The sequence below is a fragment of the Schistocerca nitens genome, chromosome 10 (genome assembly GCF_023898315.1).
Source record: "Schistocerca nitens isolate TAMUIC-IGC-003100 chromosome 10, iqSchNite1.1, whole genome shotgun sequence".
NCBI classification, from domain to species: Eukaryota; Metazoa; Arthropoda; class Insecta; order Orthoptera; family Acrididae; genus Schistocerca; species Schistocerca nitens.
This window is the reverse complement of record NC_064623.1, coordinates 52,406,040-52,419,078: the sequence shown is the minus strand read 5'-3', so window position 1 is coordinate 52,419,078 and position 13,039 is coordinate 52,406,040. Positions and strand designations below refer to the sequence as shown.

Here is a 13,039-nt window from a genome sequence, read left to right as displayed (position 1 = left end):
CATGTAGATTTAGATGTAGATGTAAATAATGTGGGAAACGTGAATATCAAGTTCAACGTTTACAAGCAGAAAAAATTTCTTGATAAGTTTTCTTGGTGTTGTATATCTTCCAGCAAGGTTCCATAGACAAGCTCGGGAATATGGATACAAAAATTCTGCCACAAGAAGGTATATGTGTAAATATATGAGAGAGACTGGAGAATGTGAAAACACGATTCTACATGTTTTAGATGGGAAAACAGCAACCTAAAATGTTCCAGAGTAACAGAAAAAGATTTCGTGGATAAGTAGCGGCTTATGATGTTCCAAAGCAACAGAAAAGTATTCAATGGGAATACTGCAACTTCCACTGTGCAAACACAGCAGAAATTATTATAATCGCAAAGATCTGAACGCCCACATCCACATTGACTGGAGGATTAATTCAACAACCCCACTTATGATTACACACAGAGCTGTCAATAGTGGAACTGTGGCAACTGTAACTACTCATCTCATCTACACAATATTGGTGTCTGCATCGGCAATATTCCTCAACAATATAGCATAATAAACAAGTGCAGTAACTTTTTTAATCTACTTATGAGAGAAACTGTTTCAAGTGCATGGAGAGAATGGGTAAACATTGTTTTACTCCAGTGACCACTATTATCATCTTAAGTGTTAATGGTTTGCATTTACACGTGATTATTAACATCTTGAGAATAATTATTTTCAGCCATAATGGCTATGTTTGTAAACCGTGACTGTGTGGGAAAATTATTTATTTCAAGTTTCTGCTACCAGTCACTTTTTATTTTATGCTTAATCTAACATAATGCAACACGTTTCGAACATGTTTTGTTCATCTTCAAGCATTTGTACATACATATATACATCGATAAATGTTCCTTAAAAATAAACAGTCTTTAATCTAGAACACTTTGTTTTTTACTGTGGCTGCTGATGTGGTGTTTGGGGGGAAGGAGGGGGCAGTGTATATCTAGAAATCGAAGTCAGTGATGTCTTCTGCTTGTTTTCTTCTTTCTTGTTGACTATGTATATCACAGCCTGTATCGGATGCAGATACATTTGCATCAGTTATGTGTTACAAAAATGGTGTGAAAGGCTTTTATATGACAGTTGATCACTTACAGTTACATCCTCTTGCTGCTTCACTTGCATCACTGGTGTAATGGCGGAGTTGTTGATTGACATTACACTATTGCACAATATATTTTGTAACTGATTGCCACTGCACAAATTGCTTCAATGTTATACACACAACACAAGATGGCGGACTGTAGCATGTGAGTCTGTATCGATTATCGAGGTTTTGTATAGATATTCTTGGTTATAGTCGATTATTTACATTGACATTTCGTGAATCTATTTTCGTAACACATAACTGATGCAAATCTATCTGCATCTGATACAGGCTATGATATACATAGTCAACAACAAAGAAGAAAAACCAGCAGAAGACATCACTGACTTCGATTTCTAGATATACACTGCCCCCTCCTTCCCCCAAACGCCACATCAGCAGCCACAGTAAAAAACAAAGTGTTCTAGATTAAAGACTGTTTATTTTTAAGTAACATTTATCGATGTATGTATGTACAAATGCTTGAAGATGAACAAAACATGTTCGAGACGCGTTGCATTATGTTAGATTAAGCATAAAATAAAAAGTGACTGGTAGCAGAAACTTGAAATAAATAATCTTGGGAATAGACGTCTATCAATAAGTAAAAACAATCCAATCCCAGAAAGACAAGCTACCTATATTATACAGTCCAGTGAACTACTAATTATTGTTCCTTTTGGATCTTACTTTATTCCAGTAAATGTGTTTGCAGAAATAATGATAGCTATGGAATCAACTTGTTTTTTTAATGAGTAGTTATATTTTTGCAAACACGCACAAATTCCATTTCTACTGTTATTTATTAATTTACTCACTTTCAACACTTCGACACCATTCAAATCGTATCTGCTTTCCTCAACTTTTTTCACAATTAATTCTAAAAATAAAGAACTGTGATTTTGCAAAAAAACATTTCAATCTCATTTCTGTCATTATTAGTTTAGTAACTTCATTCAAATCCTTCAAAATATGAGAAATATGTTAAAACATGCCTCAATTTCAATACCATTCAAATGTGAGTACTGGTTTCGTAAGTAACCTGCATAAATTCCACCTTAGCAGCAGGAAACAGAAAGTAATCTTGGGTGCTATGAATGCAAATAGAGAGTAGTTGTTGCAAAAAAGAGTAGACTATTCTCCATTAAGTGCTTAAAGGTTCTGTCCTGGGTCATTTATTTTACTGTTCCTGATTTATATACATCATCTGCTGCAGCTGGGAGTGATCAATGCAAATTTACTATCTTTATAGATTATTCCAGCATTCTATTGTAGCTGAAAATTTGTCAGCTACAAATGCCAAAAAGAAAGGAAGAGAAAAAATGAAGCAAGAACTTTTAACACCATAATTAATACTGTACATATTTATACTGATTAATTCCGTTCAATGTCAAGTAAGTATTTTTCACTATGTAATGTCTCTGACCGATTGTAATGAAGTGGAAAGTTGCAAAAAATTTTCTCTCTTTACTATTTACATTCTTTGTATTAATTGGAGGAAAATGTTATATAATTATGTGGCTTTTGTATTGACATGTTAATATATTTAAATACTAATGATATGAATATAATAGAAGGAAACATTCCACGTGGGAAAAAATATATCTAAAAACAAAGATGATGTGACTTACCAAATGAAAGCGCTGGCACATCGATAGACACACAAACAAGTGTACGTTTGTGTTTGTTTGTGTGTCTATCGACGTGCCAGCGCTTTCGTTTGGTAAGTCACATCATCTTTGTTTTTAGATATATTTAAATATTAAGGTTTTTAAAAGATGTCTGTTTACAACTGTGTATAAGCTGGTTCATACCTAGGGACTTGTATAAAATGAAAAGCAACAGTACTTCCCATCTGTAACAGAAATGAGTTGGCGCACTAAGAAAAGATGAATGTGGCGCTCAGTCTGGGCGCCAAGTGAGAGAGCACAGTCAGTTGGCAGCTAGCTACTGGATAGTTTTGGTCTGAGCAGCAACAGAGTGGACTGCACAGGTGCCGGGTGAGGCTTCCAGTACCTGGATGTAATATGGAAAGGCCTCAGATGTGTGTACGGCTATAAAATGGTGCTCTATTAATGGAAAAGGCTCTAATGTTGGAAATGTCATCGCCAAGAAGAGGATAATAGAGCCAATTACACCCAGAGAAGAGACCAGTATCTGTTATGTATTCGTCACCGATATTGCGCAATCACTTCGGCAGTTATAAGAGGTCAGAATTCTGTCAAAGTATGAACCAGTACATTTAAGTGTTGTTTGATTTGCAACAATCAGATAAATTATGTGAAACTTGTGTCCAATCCTTGATTTGGTTCCTCTCACGATACCTCTTAGGACCAACTCCACAAAACTAATGACATCCGAGTATCCTGTGTGTTAAAATCTAATGAAAATAAATTGTTGATTATTTGCACAATTCTGAATGCAAAAAGATATCTACAGATACTGTGGTTTCAACTGAAGTTAAGGGAGGAAGTTAGTGTTTCATTTATGAAAACCTCCATAGTGATTGATTTGTTTTATTTCAAAGTGTTTGTGCTTTAAAGATAAACTGCATTGAATTCTGTTAGTGAAAATTACTGGTTGTACTAATGGCAATAAGACAGCATGTTGTCTTTAAGTTAGACTGTAAATGCACTTGAAGTCTTACTTAAAATTATATAGAGAAAATTGCCAGCATTAACTGTTTTAAAAGCTATGCAATGTGAGTGAAATGAATAAAAGAATAATACCAAAATTTGCACCTTACAAACTGTTTCAGAAAAGTGTGTTTAGTTTGCTTTATGCTAAAGATCAGTTTGCGAGTCTCCAATTCTGAGTTGCTTAAAATGAATAAACCTACTTGAATAATGAATATATTAATTGCAGTAGAAGTAAAATTTGAGTTTTGTGTACTTTGTGTGATGAAAATTGGAAAGTCAGTTTGAGAGCCCCCACCAACAATTTTGCTCATTGAAGTTAAAGTCATTTTAATTGCTCTTATCCATAAAAATAGAAACAATATTACTTCTTAATGAGTGTAAAAATCCTATTGCAAGTGACTTAATTATATTTGTACTATTTGGAACGTAACTATTGAAATAGGAATAAGCCCATGTCCATTTCTGGTTCATTATTGACCTTCGTAACTTTTGGTGAACACACAATTCATATGTAACAAATTAATTACTACTGGGATGAAATAGTGAAGGCAGCAGAGGATCAAGTAGGTAAAAAGACAAGGGCTAGTAGAAATCCTTGGGTAACAGAAGAAATATTGAATTTAATTGATGAAAGGAGAAAATATAAAAATGCAGTAAATGAAGCAGGCAAAAAGGAATACAAACGTCTCAAAAATGAGATCGACAGGAAGTGCAAAATGGCTAAGCAGAGATGACTAGAGGACAAATGTAAGGATGTAGAGGCTTATCTCACTAGGGGTAAGATAGATACTGCCTAAAGGAAAATTAAAGAGACCTTTGGAGAAAAGAGAACCACTTGTATGAATATCAAGAGCTCAGATGGAAACCCAATTCTAAGCAAAGAAGGGAAAGCAGAAAGGTGGAAGGAGTATATAGAGGGTCTATACAAGGGCGACGTACTTGAGGAAAATATTATGGAAATGGAAGAGGATGTAGATGAAGATGAAATGGGAGATACGATGCTGCGTGAAGAGTTCGACAGAGCACTGAAATACCTAAGTCGAAACAAGGCCCCGGGAGTAGACAACATTCCATTAGAACTACTGACGGCCTTGGGAGAGCCAGTCCTGACAAAACTCAACCATCTGGTGAGCAAGATTTATGAGACAGGCGAAATACCCTCAGACTTCAAGAAGAATATAATAATTCCAATCCCAAAGAAATCAGGTGTTGACAGATGTGAAAATTACCGAACAATCAGTTTAATAAGCCACAGCTGCAAAATACTAACGCGAATTCTTTACAGACGAATGGAAAAACTAGTAGAAGCCAATCTTGGCGAAGATCAGTTTGGATTCCATAGAAATATTGGAACACTTGAGGCAATACTGACCTTACGACTTATCTTAGAGGAAAGATTAAGGAAAGGCAAACCTACGTTTCTAGCATTTGTAGACTTAGAGAAAGCTTTTGCAAATGTTGACTGGAATACTCTCTTTCAAATTCTAAAGGTGACAGGGGTAAAATACAGGGAGCGAAAGGCTATTTACAATTTGTACAGAAACCAGATGGCAGTTATAAGAGTCGAGGGGCATGAGAGAAAAGCAGTGGTTGGGAAGGGAGTGAGACAGGGTTGTAGCCTATCCCCAATGTTATTCAATCTGTATATTGAACAAGAAAAATTCAGAGCAGGTATTAAAATCCATGGAGAAGAAATAAAATCTTTGAGGTTTGCCGATGACATTGTAATTCTATCGGAGAAGCAAAGGACTTGGAAGAGCAGCTGAACGGAATGGACAGTGTCTTGAAAGGAGGATATAAGATGAACATCAACAAAAGCAAAATGAGGATAATGGAATGTAGTCGAATTAAGTCGGGTGAAGCTGAGGGAATTAGATTAGGAAATGAGACACTTAAAGTAGTAAAGGAGTTTTGCTATTTGGGAAGCAAAATAACTGATGATGGTCGAAGGAGAGAATATGAAATGTAGACTGGCAATGGCAAGAAAAGCATTTCTGAAGAAGAGAAATTTGTTAACATCAAGTATAGATTTAAGTGTCAGGAAGTCATTTCTGAAAGTATTTGTATGGAGTGTAGCCATGTATGGAAGTGAAACATGGATGATAAATAGTTTGGACAAGAAGAGAATAGAAGTTTTCAAAATGTGGTGCTACAGAAGAATGCTGAAGATTAGATGGGTAGATCACATAACTAATGAGGAGGTATTGAATAGAATTGGGGAGAAGAGGAGTTTGTGGCACAACTTGACAAGAAGAAGGGACCAGTTGGTAGGACATGTTCTGAGGCATCAAGGGATCACAAATTTAGCATTGGAGGGCAATGTGGAGGGTAAAAATCGTAGAGGGAGACCAAGAGATGAATACACTAAGCAGATTCAGAAGGACGTAGGTTGCAGTAAGTACTGTGAGATGAAGCAGCTTGCACAGGATAGAGTAGCATGGAGAGCTGCATCAAACCAGTCTCAGAACTGAAGACCACAACAACAACAACAATTACTACTGAGAAGAAATAAGCTGTAACTGTTTCTGTGAGAACTTGAATAAACTATTTATAACTGCCAGCATTACTGTACCATTTGTCTAATTATGGTAGAGTTCATTGCACTACTTTGAGAAAGAAGTAATAGTAGCTTTCCTTTATCATAACTCTATACAGATCATATAAAAGCAATGTTTCACATTACTATGCCTAATTAGGCTGGCGACCGATTTTTATTTCATTTAAGTAAACTTGGTTACTTAAAACATTTTCCAAATTTCAATCTTTAGCTTTCTGGTTTCTCCTGTAGCACTGAATTCAGGTTCGATAAGCCAAACCCATTAGGTAACTCATGGTCAATTTTACCTAAATCCTCCCAGAGGGTAACATTTATTGCATTGTAATACCACATTTGGTAATACACATTGTATGTTTATATAATATGCAATGCAGTATAGGGTTATATTTAGCTTTCCCTGTGACAGGACTATTTGTTCTGTTGGGGTATAGTAAGAGTTATAAACTGAAAAATCACCTTTGAAGATTTACAAGCACTGTCAAGTAGCAAACATTTAAACCATTTAAACAGAGTCACATTCAGCCGAGTGTGTAGAATGTGGTGTCACCGCCAGACACCACACTTGCTAGGTGGTAGCCTTTAAATCGGCCGCGGTCCATTAGTATACGTCGGACCCGCGTGTCGCCACTGTCAGTGATTGCAGACCGAGCGCCACCACACGGCAGGTCTAGAGAGACTTACTAGCACTCGCCCCAGTTGTACAGACGACTTTGCCAGAAGGGGATCACTGACAATTACGCTCTCATTTGCCGAGACAATAGTTAGCATAGCCTTCAGCTACGTCATTTGCTACGACCTAGCAAGGCGCCATTACAAGTTTATATTCAGATTGTAATAATGTCTAAACAAGAGCGATGTTCTCCAATTGTGGATTAAAGTTAAGTATTCCAAGAACTACGTTCTTTTCTTTATAGGATAATTACTTTACCTTGTTCCAGACCTCACGCCAGTCTGCGTGTAATTAAACGCGTGCATTTAGGCCTCCTCTAGCAACACGGTGTTGGCTCTTCTGCCAACACTTCATAGAACACGAGCCTTGCGATCACAAAGTTGCCGGTTTCGTTCTTGCTAGAATTTGTAGCTTCATCGATGTACCATAACTGCACTAAAATTTTTGTCGTTTAACATATTTAATCGAGACAAAAATACGTTACTATACCAGCTACGAAAGTTAAAACTCTTTTGAAGATTCTTATGCTTTTGAATTTAATTGAACTTCTTCGTGTAAAGAACTCTAAGAAAGATCCAGGAGCCTCAAGACCATCAATGCCAATTTAATTGCACTTAGCATTACTCAATTGACAAAAGCAGTGCTAGTCCACCAATGTATGCAGGAGCAATTCTGTGAAGTTTGGAACACAAGAGAAGTGGTATTTACAGACGTGAAGTGGTGAGAGTGGGTCATTAGTCACAACCGGATAGCTTAAGTTGAAAGAGCACTTGCCTGCAAAAGGTAAAGTTTCTGAGTTTGAGCCACAGTTTGGCAAACAGTTTTTATCTGCAAGACATACGTCCTGCCGGAAAATGAGAACTCATTCTCAATTTTCTGTTACTATACAGAGCAGGGGACTGTGACGCTGCCCGCAGACAGTTCTCGCGGCAACAACATCGCAACTTCGGACCTCAAACGTAATGTGCCAAACAGTGCTACAACTGTAGAGTCTCACCTCTGCGCGGTATACGGAGGTGCGCGTGCTTCAGAGCTAGCATCGCCGCCGCAGCATCCACATCGTCGAGGCTGTCGTCGCGGCTCACTTGGGCGGAGGGTTGCGACGGCGGGGGGGATCCCGACTGTGGGGTGGTGCTCAGTGCGAGTCGACGACTGAGAAACGGGAAAAGCGTCGGGTCGGGAACGTTGTTGTTGTTGTTGTTGTTGTTGCTGTTGTTATTATTGTTGTTGTTGTTGTTGTTGTTGTTGTTGGCACTGGCCGGACTGACGCTGGTGCTGGTGCTGGTATTGCTGGTGGTGCTGCTGTTGCTGTTGGTGCCGGTGCTGTTGTTGTTGCTGTTGGCACTGCCAGTGCTGATGCTGCTGCTGTTGCTGCTGCCGCCACTGCTGCCGCCGCCACTGCCATTCCCACTGCTACTTGCGGCAGTGGCTGGGGGAGACTGCTGACGAACCGCGCGGCCGGGGGACGGCGGTGCCTTCGCAGGGGTGCTCGGCAGCGAACCGGAGCCCGGACTGCTACTGTCAAAGCACACGCACTCCGTTAGTTCCACCAGTCGAAGATCAAATTCGCAATAAATCTGGGAAGTGTCACTCGAGCAAAAGACTATACGGAGAACATTTAAAAAATATTTTTACGGCTACACATTCAAACAACTTGCAGGAATGCAGCTGTCCGGCACCTGCAACAACCGCCAATATTTCAACAGGTGAACATCCTGTCATTTTCGAGGTGCAAATGCGAGAGAGCACAGTGAGCAAAAATTGAAACCTATGGTAGATATGGCTATGCCAACTGAGAACCGCAACATGGCATATATGCAGAAAGACGACACACGTGCCATAAATTAGTATCGCTTTATGCAGACACTGTATTGCGATTCTTTGTCAGTGTAGCCCCATCAATTGAGGGTTTAAATTTCTTTTCGCAGTGCTTTAATTATTGTATTTGTGCCTTGAGAATGACTATGTTTACCTGCCGAACTACTGATGGTTGTCAAAAATGTCACACAGTTCCACTCTTTTAAGTCATTTGAACAGGTTTGTAACTAACTACTTATTTCTATTGAAGAATTAAATTATTGTATAGTACAGCACTTTATGAGTTCTCTTTCAAATTTTTATGTACGTAGCACAATTTTCTGCAGAAATTTATCCACGGGGGATCATATTTTTTATATAACTGAGTCAATGAGTTTGAGAATGTGTTATATCCAGAACTAAATTTAACAGTAAGTCACAAAATGTATTGTACACTAAACTTAATATTTTTTAAGGTTGATTATTGTGGTAACTACCAAGTAACCACACATCATTAGCATATGCAAAGTATACCCTTTTTATAATCAAAGTGACTATTACTACTCTTTGATTTAATGATTTGGAATTTAATCCCTGTATGACTAAATCCAGTGTATCCACCAAGTTAGGAAATAAAGCTAGAAAACAGTTATGTTGACCCTGAAAATCAGAAATCTGAAACCGGGGAAAAAACTAATAATAATCAACACACTTCAGAAAACTCTGTTGGTTGTAAAAAAAAAAATAATAATAAGCAACAAAAATTCCACTGATTAATACTTCTCCAGGAGGAGGAACAGGAAATAAGCTTTAAAAAAGGTTGCTCAACTTTGATACCACATGTAAAACTGTTTGCTCACAAAAATTTACCTCTGAGCATGTTAGTGGATTTATTGCAATATTTTCACGCCATCTATTTATTTGAGGCTGACTGGCATAACTAAAGTTTAACAAAATGCATTTTGAAAACTACATTTTTTAGGTTGTTTGCATAAATTGTAACCTGGACCATCATTCTACGAGATGAATGTGGGAAATCTCCCAAAACAACCTCACATAGCCACTACAAGCCACTCTCAACATCCTATGACTGAACCAAAATGTCCTATGTTTCTCTATGTTCACACACTGTTGATAACCATGTCACCTGGATTACACAATTCATAATTCTGTGACTGGCTCTGTTGTGTTGCTCTCCAAGCAGTCTGAGAAGGTTCCAATATCTAGAATAAAGATCTTTATCTTGAAATTTGGCCTTTTTCCTTCTCTTCCAGCACAGAAAATGTTATGTTTTCTTTTCAATTGTTGAATTTGGGTCCATAGATGAAGTACAGAACAACACACTTGCAGTGTAACGATACTGTATTCTTTTGAGGTTATTACGATTGCTTTGCGCTTGTGAAACTGAATATGGTCTTAGCACTCCTTCACGCGCCTTCTTTCATCACAGACAGATGGTAAACTAAATTGTGATGAAGTTGTGCAACAGGAGAAAAGATTTTCTTGGTGGGAATTCGAGACGCAAGTCAAGTAGGTATATTGTGTACTGGAATAGATTCCAGAGCCTACATGCTACAGCCTGGTACGGGCTGTTCAAGTAAGGGACAGGGAATAGATTCACTAATCTATTTTGACAATGTTTTATATATCTTCACATTGGCCTTGACTGCAGGACAGCTATGAAATCACTGCTGTGACACAGAAGATGCAAAATTTGCCATGAATAGCTTGTCAACCGAACAAACCCAAATTATATATTGACTGTTAATGTCACAGTATTTCCTGATAGACTCAGTAATTCTATATCAATACTACAATCGAATCACAGAAATTGTACATGGAAACATATGAGAATTCTGTAGTGTATAAAAAGCCTGTAACCTAGATTGCAGGAGAGGGACTTGCCCAACTACTAACCACCCTTATGGACACCTGTGGTACATACACACAGTGAGATGTAAGGCAAGTGAAGTGATGTGATATGGTAGGTGCAACAAGTTTGTTGACATGGCCATTGTTCACAGCAAGTGTGTGTGTGTGTGTGTGTGTGTGTGTTTTAGAGAATGTAATTCTTTTATTTTGCTGCAATCCACATTTCTTTATGTTCCCAAAGCATTTTGCCTCTTACATTAAGGCATGTTCAGTGGCTTTAATATGGAATGATACAATTTTGTTTTTAAACATGATACTTATGGACTAGAAAACAATTAAAGTCAAAATTTTTACATTAATACACTACTACTACTACTACTACTACTACTACTACTACTACCACCACCCCCTACTACTACTACTACTACTACTACTACTACACTTTCACCAGCTGCGACATAGTCACAAATATGAACAGTGATCCAATACTTTCAAATGTTTTTTATTCCAGTCTTTGATCACAATATCAGTTCCTTTGACGATTGAATTGATATTGTGATCAAAGACTGGAATAAAAAACATTTTACTACTACTACTACTATTATTATTATTATTATTATTATTATTATTGAGCAATAAATTTCTGGGAATGAATGTTTGGAGTGCAGCACTGTATGGTTGTGAAACATGGACTGCGGGAAAATCAGAAGAGAAAAGAATCGAAGTGTTTGAGATGTGGTGCCACAGAAAACATTGGAAATTAGGTGGATGGATAAGGTAAGGAAGGAGGAAAACAGTGACAAGAAGAAGGGACAGGATGATATGACATATGTTAAGGTGTCAGGGAATATCTTCCATGATACAGAGGAGGGCGTAGAATGTAAAAACTGTGGGGGGAAAACAGAGATATATCCAGCAAACAATTGAGGACATAGGCCAAACGTGCCACCCTGCGACAAAAAGACTGGCACAGGAGAGGAATTTCTGGCGCATCATATCAAACCAGACAGAATACTTCTTGCAGCTATTTGTTTTTTTGGACACAATCTGCATTTCCTCTTGCCTGGTCACAGATTAGAGATCATACTGTTACCTTATTTATAAGACACTTTCAAGTGATGGTCTTTTTGTTGTGTGTGTTTGGATCTTACAGGCACTCAACATAGAGGTCATCAGTGCCCTTACATCTATCAAAACAAACAAATGTGGAGATAAACTCTAAAATTGTTGCACACACACATGCACTCAAAGTGACTGCATAGTCATTCTATCTTGCATGCATTAAAACAAATTAAAAAGGGGGAAAGTAGCTACACATGAAATTAAAACATGTAGAAAACAAAACACAGAAGAGCTAAAAGAAAGGCACAGGAAATTTGACTGGCTGACCACTTACAAAAAACTTGGGTGAGCCAGTCACCCTGTTAACAAATTAAATACATCTCCCTAAAATCTTGTTAAAAACACTGGATTCACAAAACTTCAACCACATTCACTTGAACATTACCTAAATTAGATAGCAGATTCATTGGCAAATCCAACACAGCCTGGTCATCAGAAAATAAAATGCAGTCCAATAAAATGTGGCAAACAATGATCAGCACACCACAAGCACCACACATTGGAGAGTCCTCTTGCCAGAGTAAGAAGCTATGCATCATAGGGCTCTGGTCTATGCAAAGACGAGTAAGAAGTACCTCATCCCGTCGACACGGCTGGAAGGAAGTACGCCACAGCCGAGTTGTGGCCTTTGCAACACGGAGCTTGTTGTCAGTCACTTCCAGACACTCACCTCCCCATTGATGGATGCCTTTGTACCTCAACAGTGAGGTGACAACATGTAGGGGGATGGCACACTGAACTGCCTGAGGATCACGAATTGCCTCCTTGTCTGCTAGATCCACCCTTTCATTCCTTGCAGTACCCATGTGCCCTGGCACCCAGCAGAAAGAAATCTCTTTCCCCAGTCATCGTAATTGGTGGAGGGCATCCTGGATATTCTGAGCCACTGTATCTGCTGAGTACTAATGTTGGAGAGGGTGAAGGGCACTAAGAGAATTGGAACAGACAAGATATTTAGAACTGAAAGAATGTCGCATATGCTCCAGTGCCCACAAGATTGCATATAATTCTGTGTCAAAGGCAGTACATTCTTGCAGCAGTTGGACCTTGAGGGCATGGCCCAGGAGTCTGACAGAGCAACCAACAGAGTCCCCCTGCTTAGACCCATCCGTAAAGACACCTACATACTTGTGGTGCTCATATAAAATGTCAGAAAATATCAAATTAAAAACAGAAACAAAAGGTGCAATCTCTCCTGCACTGCACTAAATCTAAAATGGTTCTGGGCCTCTGCAGTAACTAGGGTGGCAGGCAGT

The 13,039-nt window shown here is 38.4% G+C and overlaps 1 protein-coding gene across 1 annotated transcript in view; it reads right to left on the bottom strand.

Moving 5' to 3' along the window:
- LOC126210483 (mucin-12) overlaps positions 1–13,039 on the bottom strand; it is a 388,877-nt gene that overhangs the window by 11,167 nt on the left and 364,671 nt on the right. Inside the window, exon 7 of the mRNA XM_049939717.1 lies at positions 7,990–8,510. Within this exon, the coding sequence (XP_049795674.1) occupies positions 7,990–8,510 (521 nt within the window). The remainder of the gene's footprint in view (positions 1–7,989; positions 8,511–13,039) is intronic.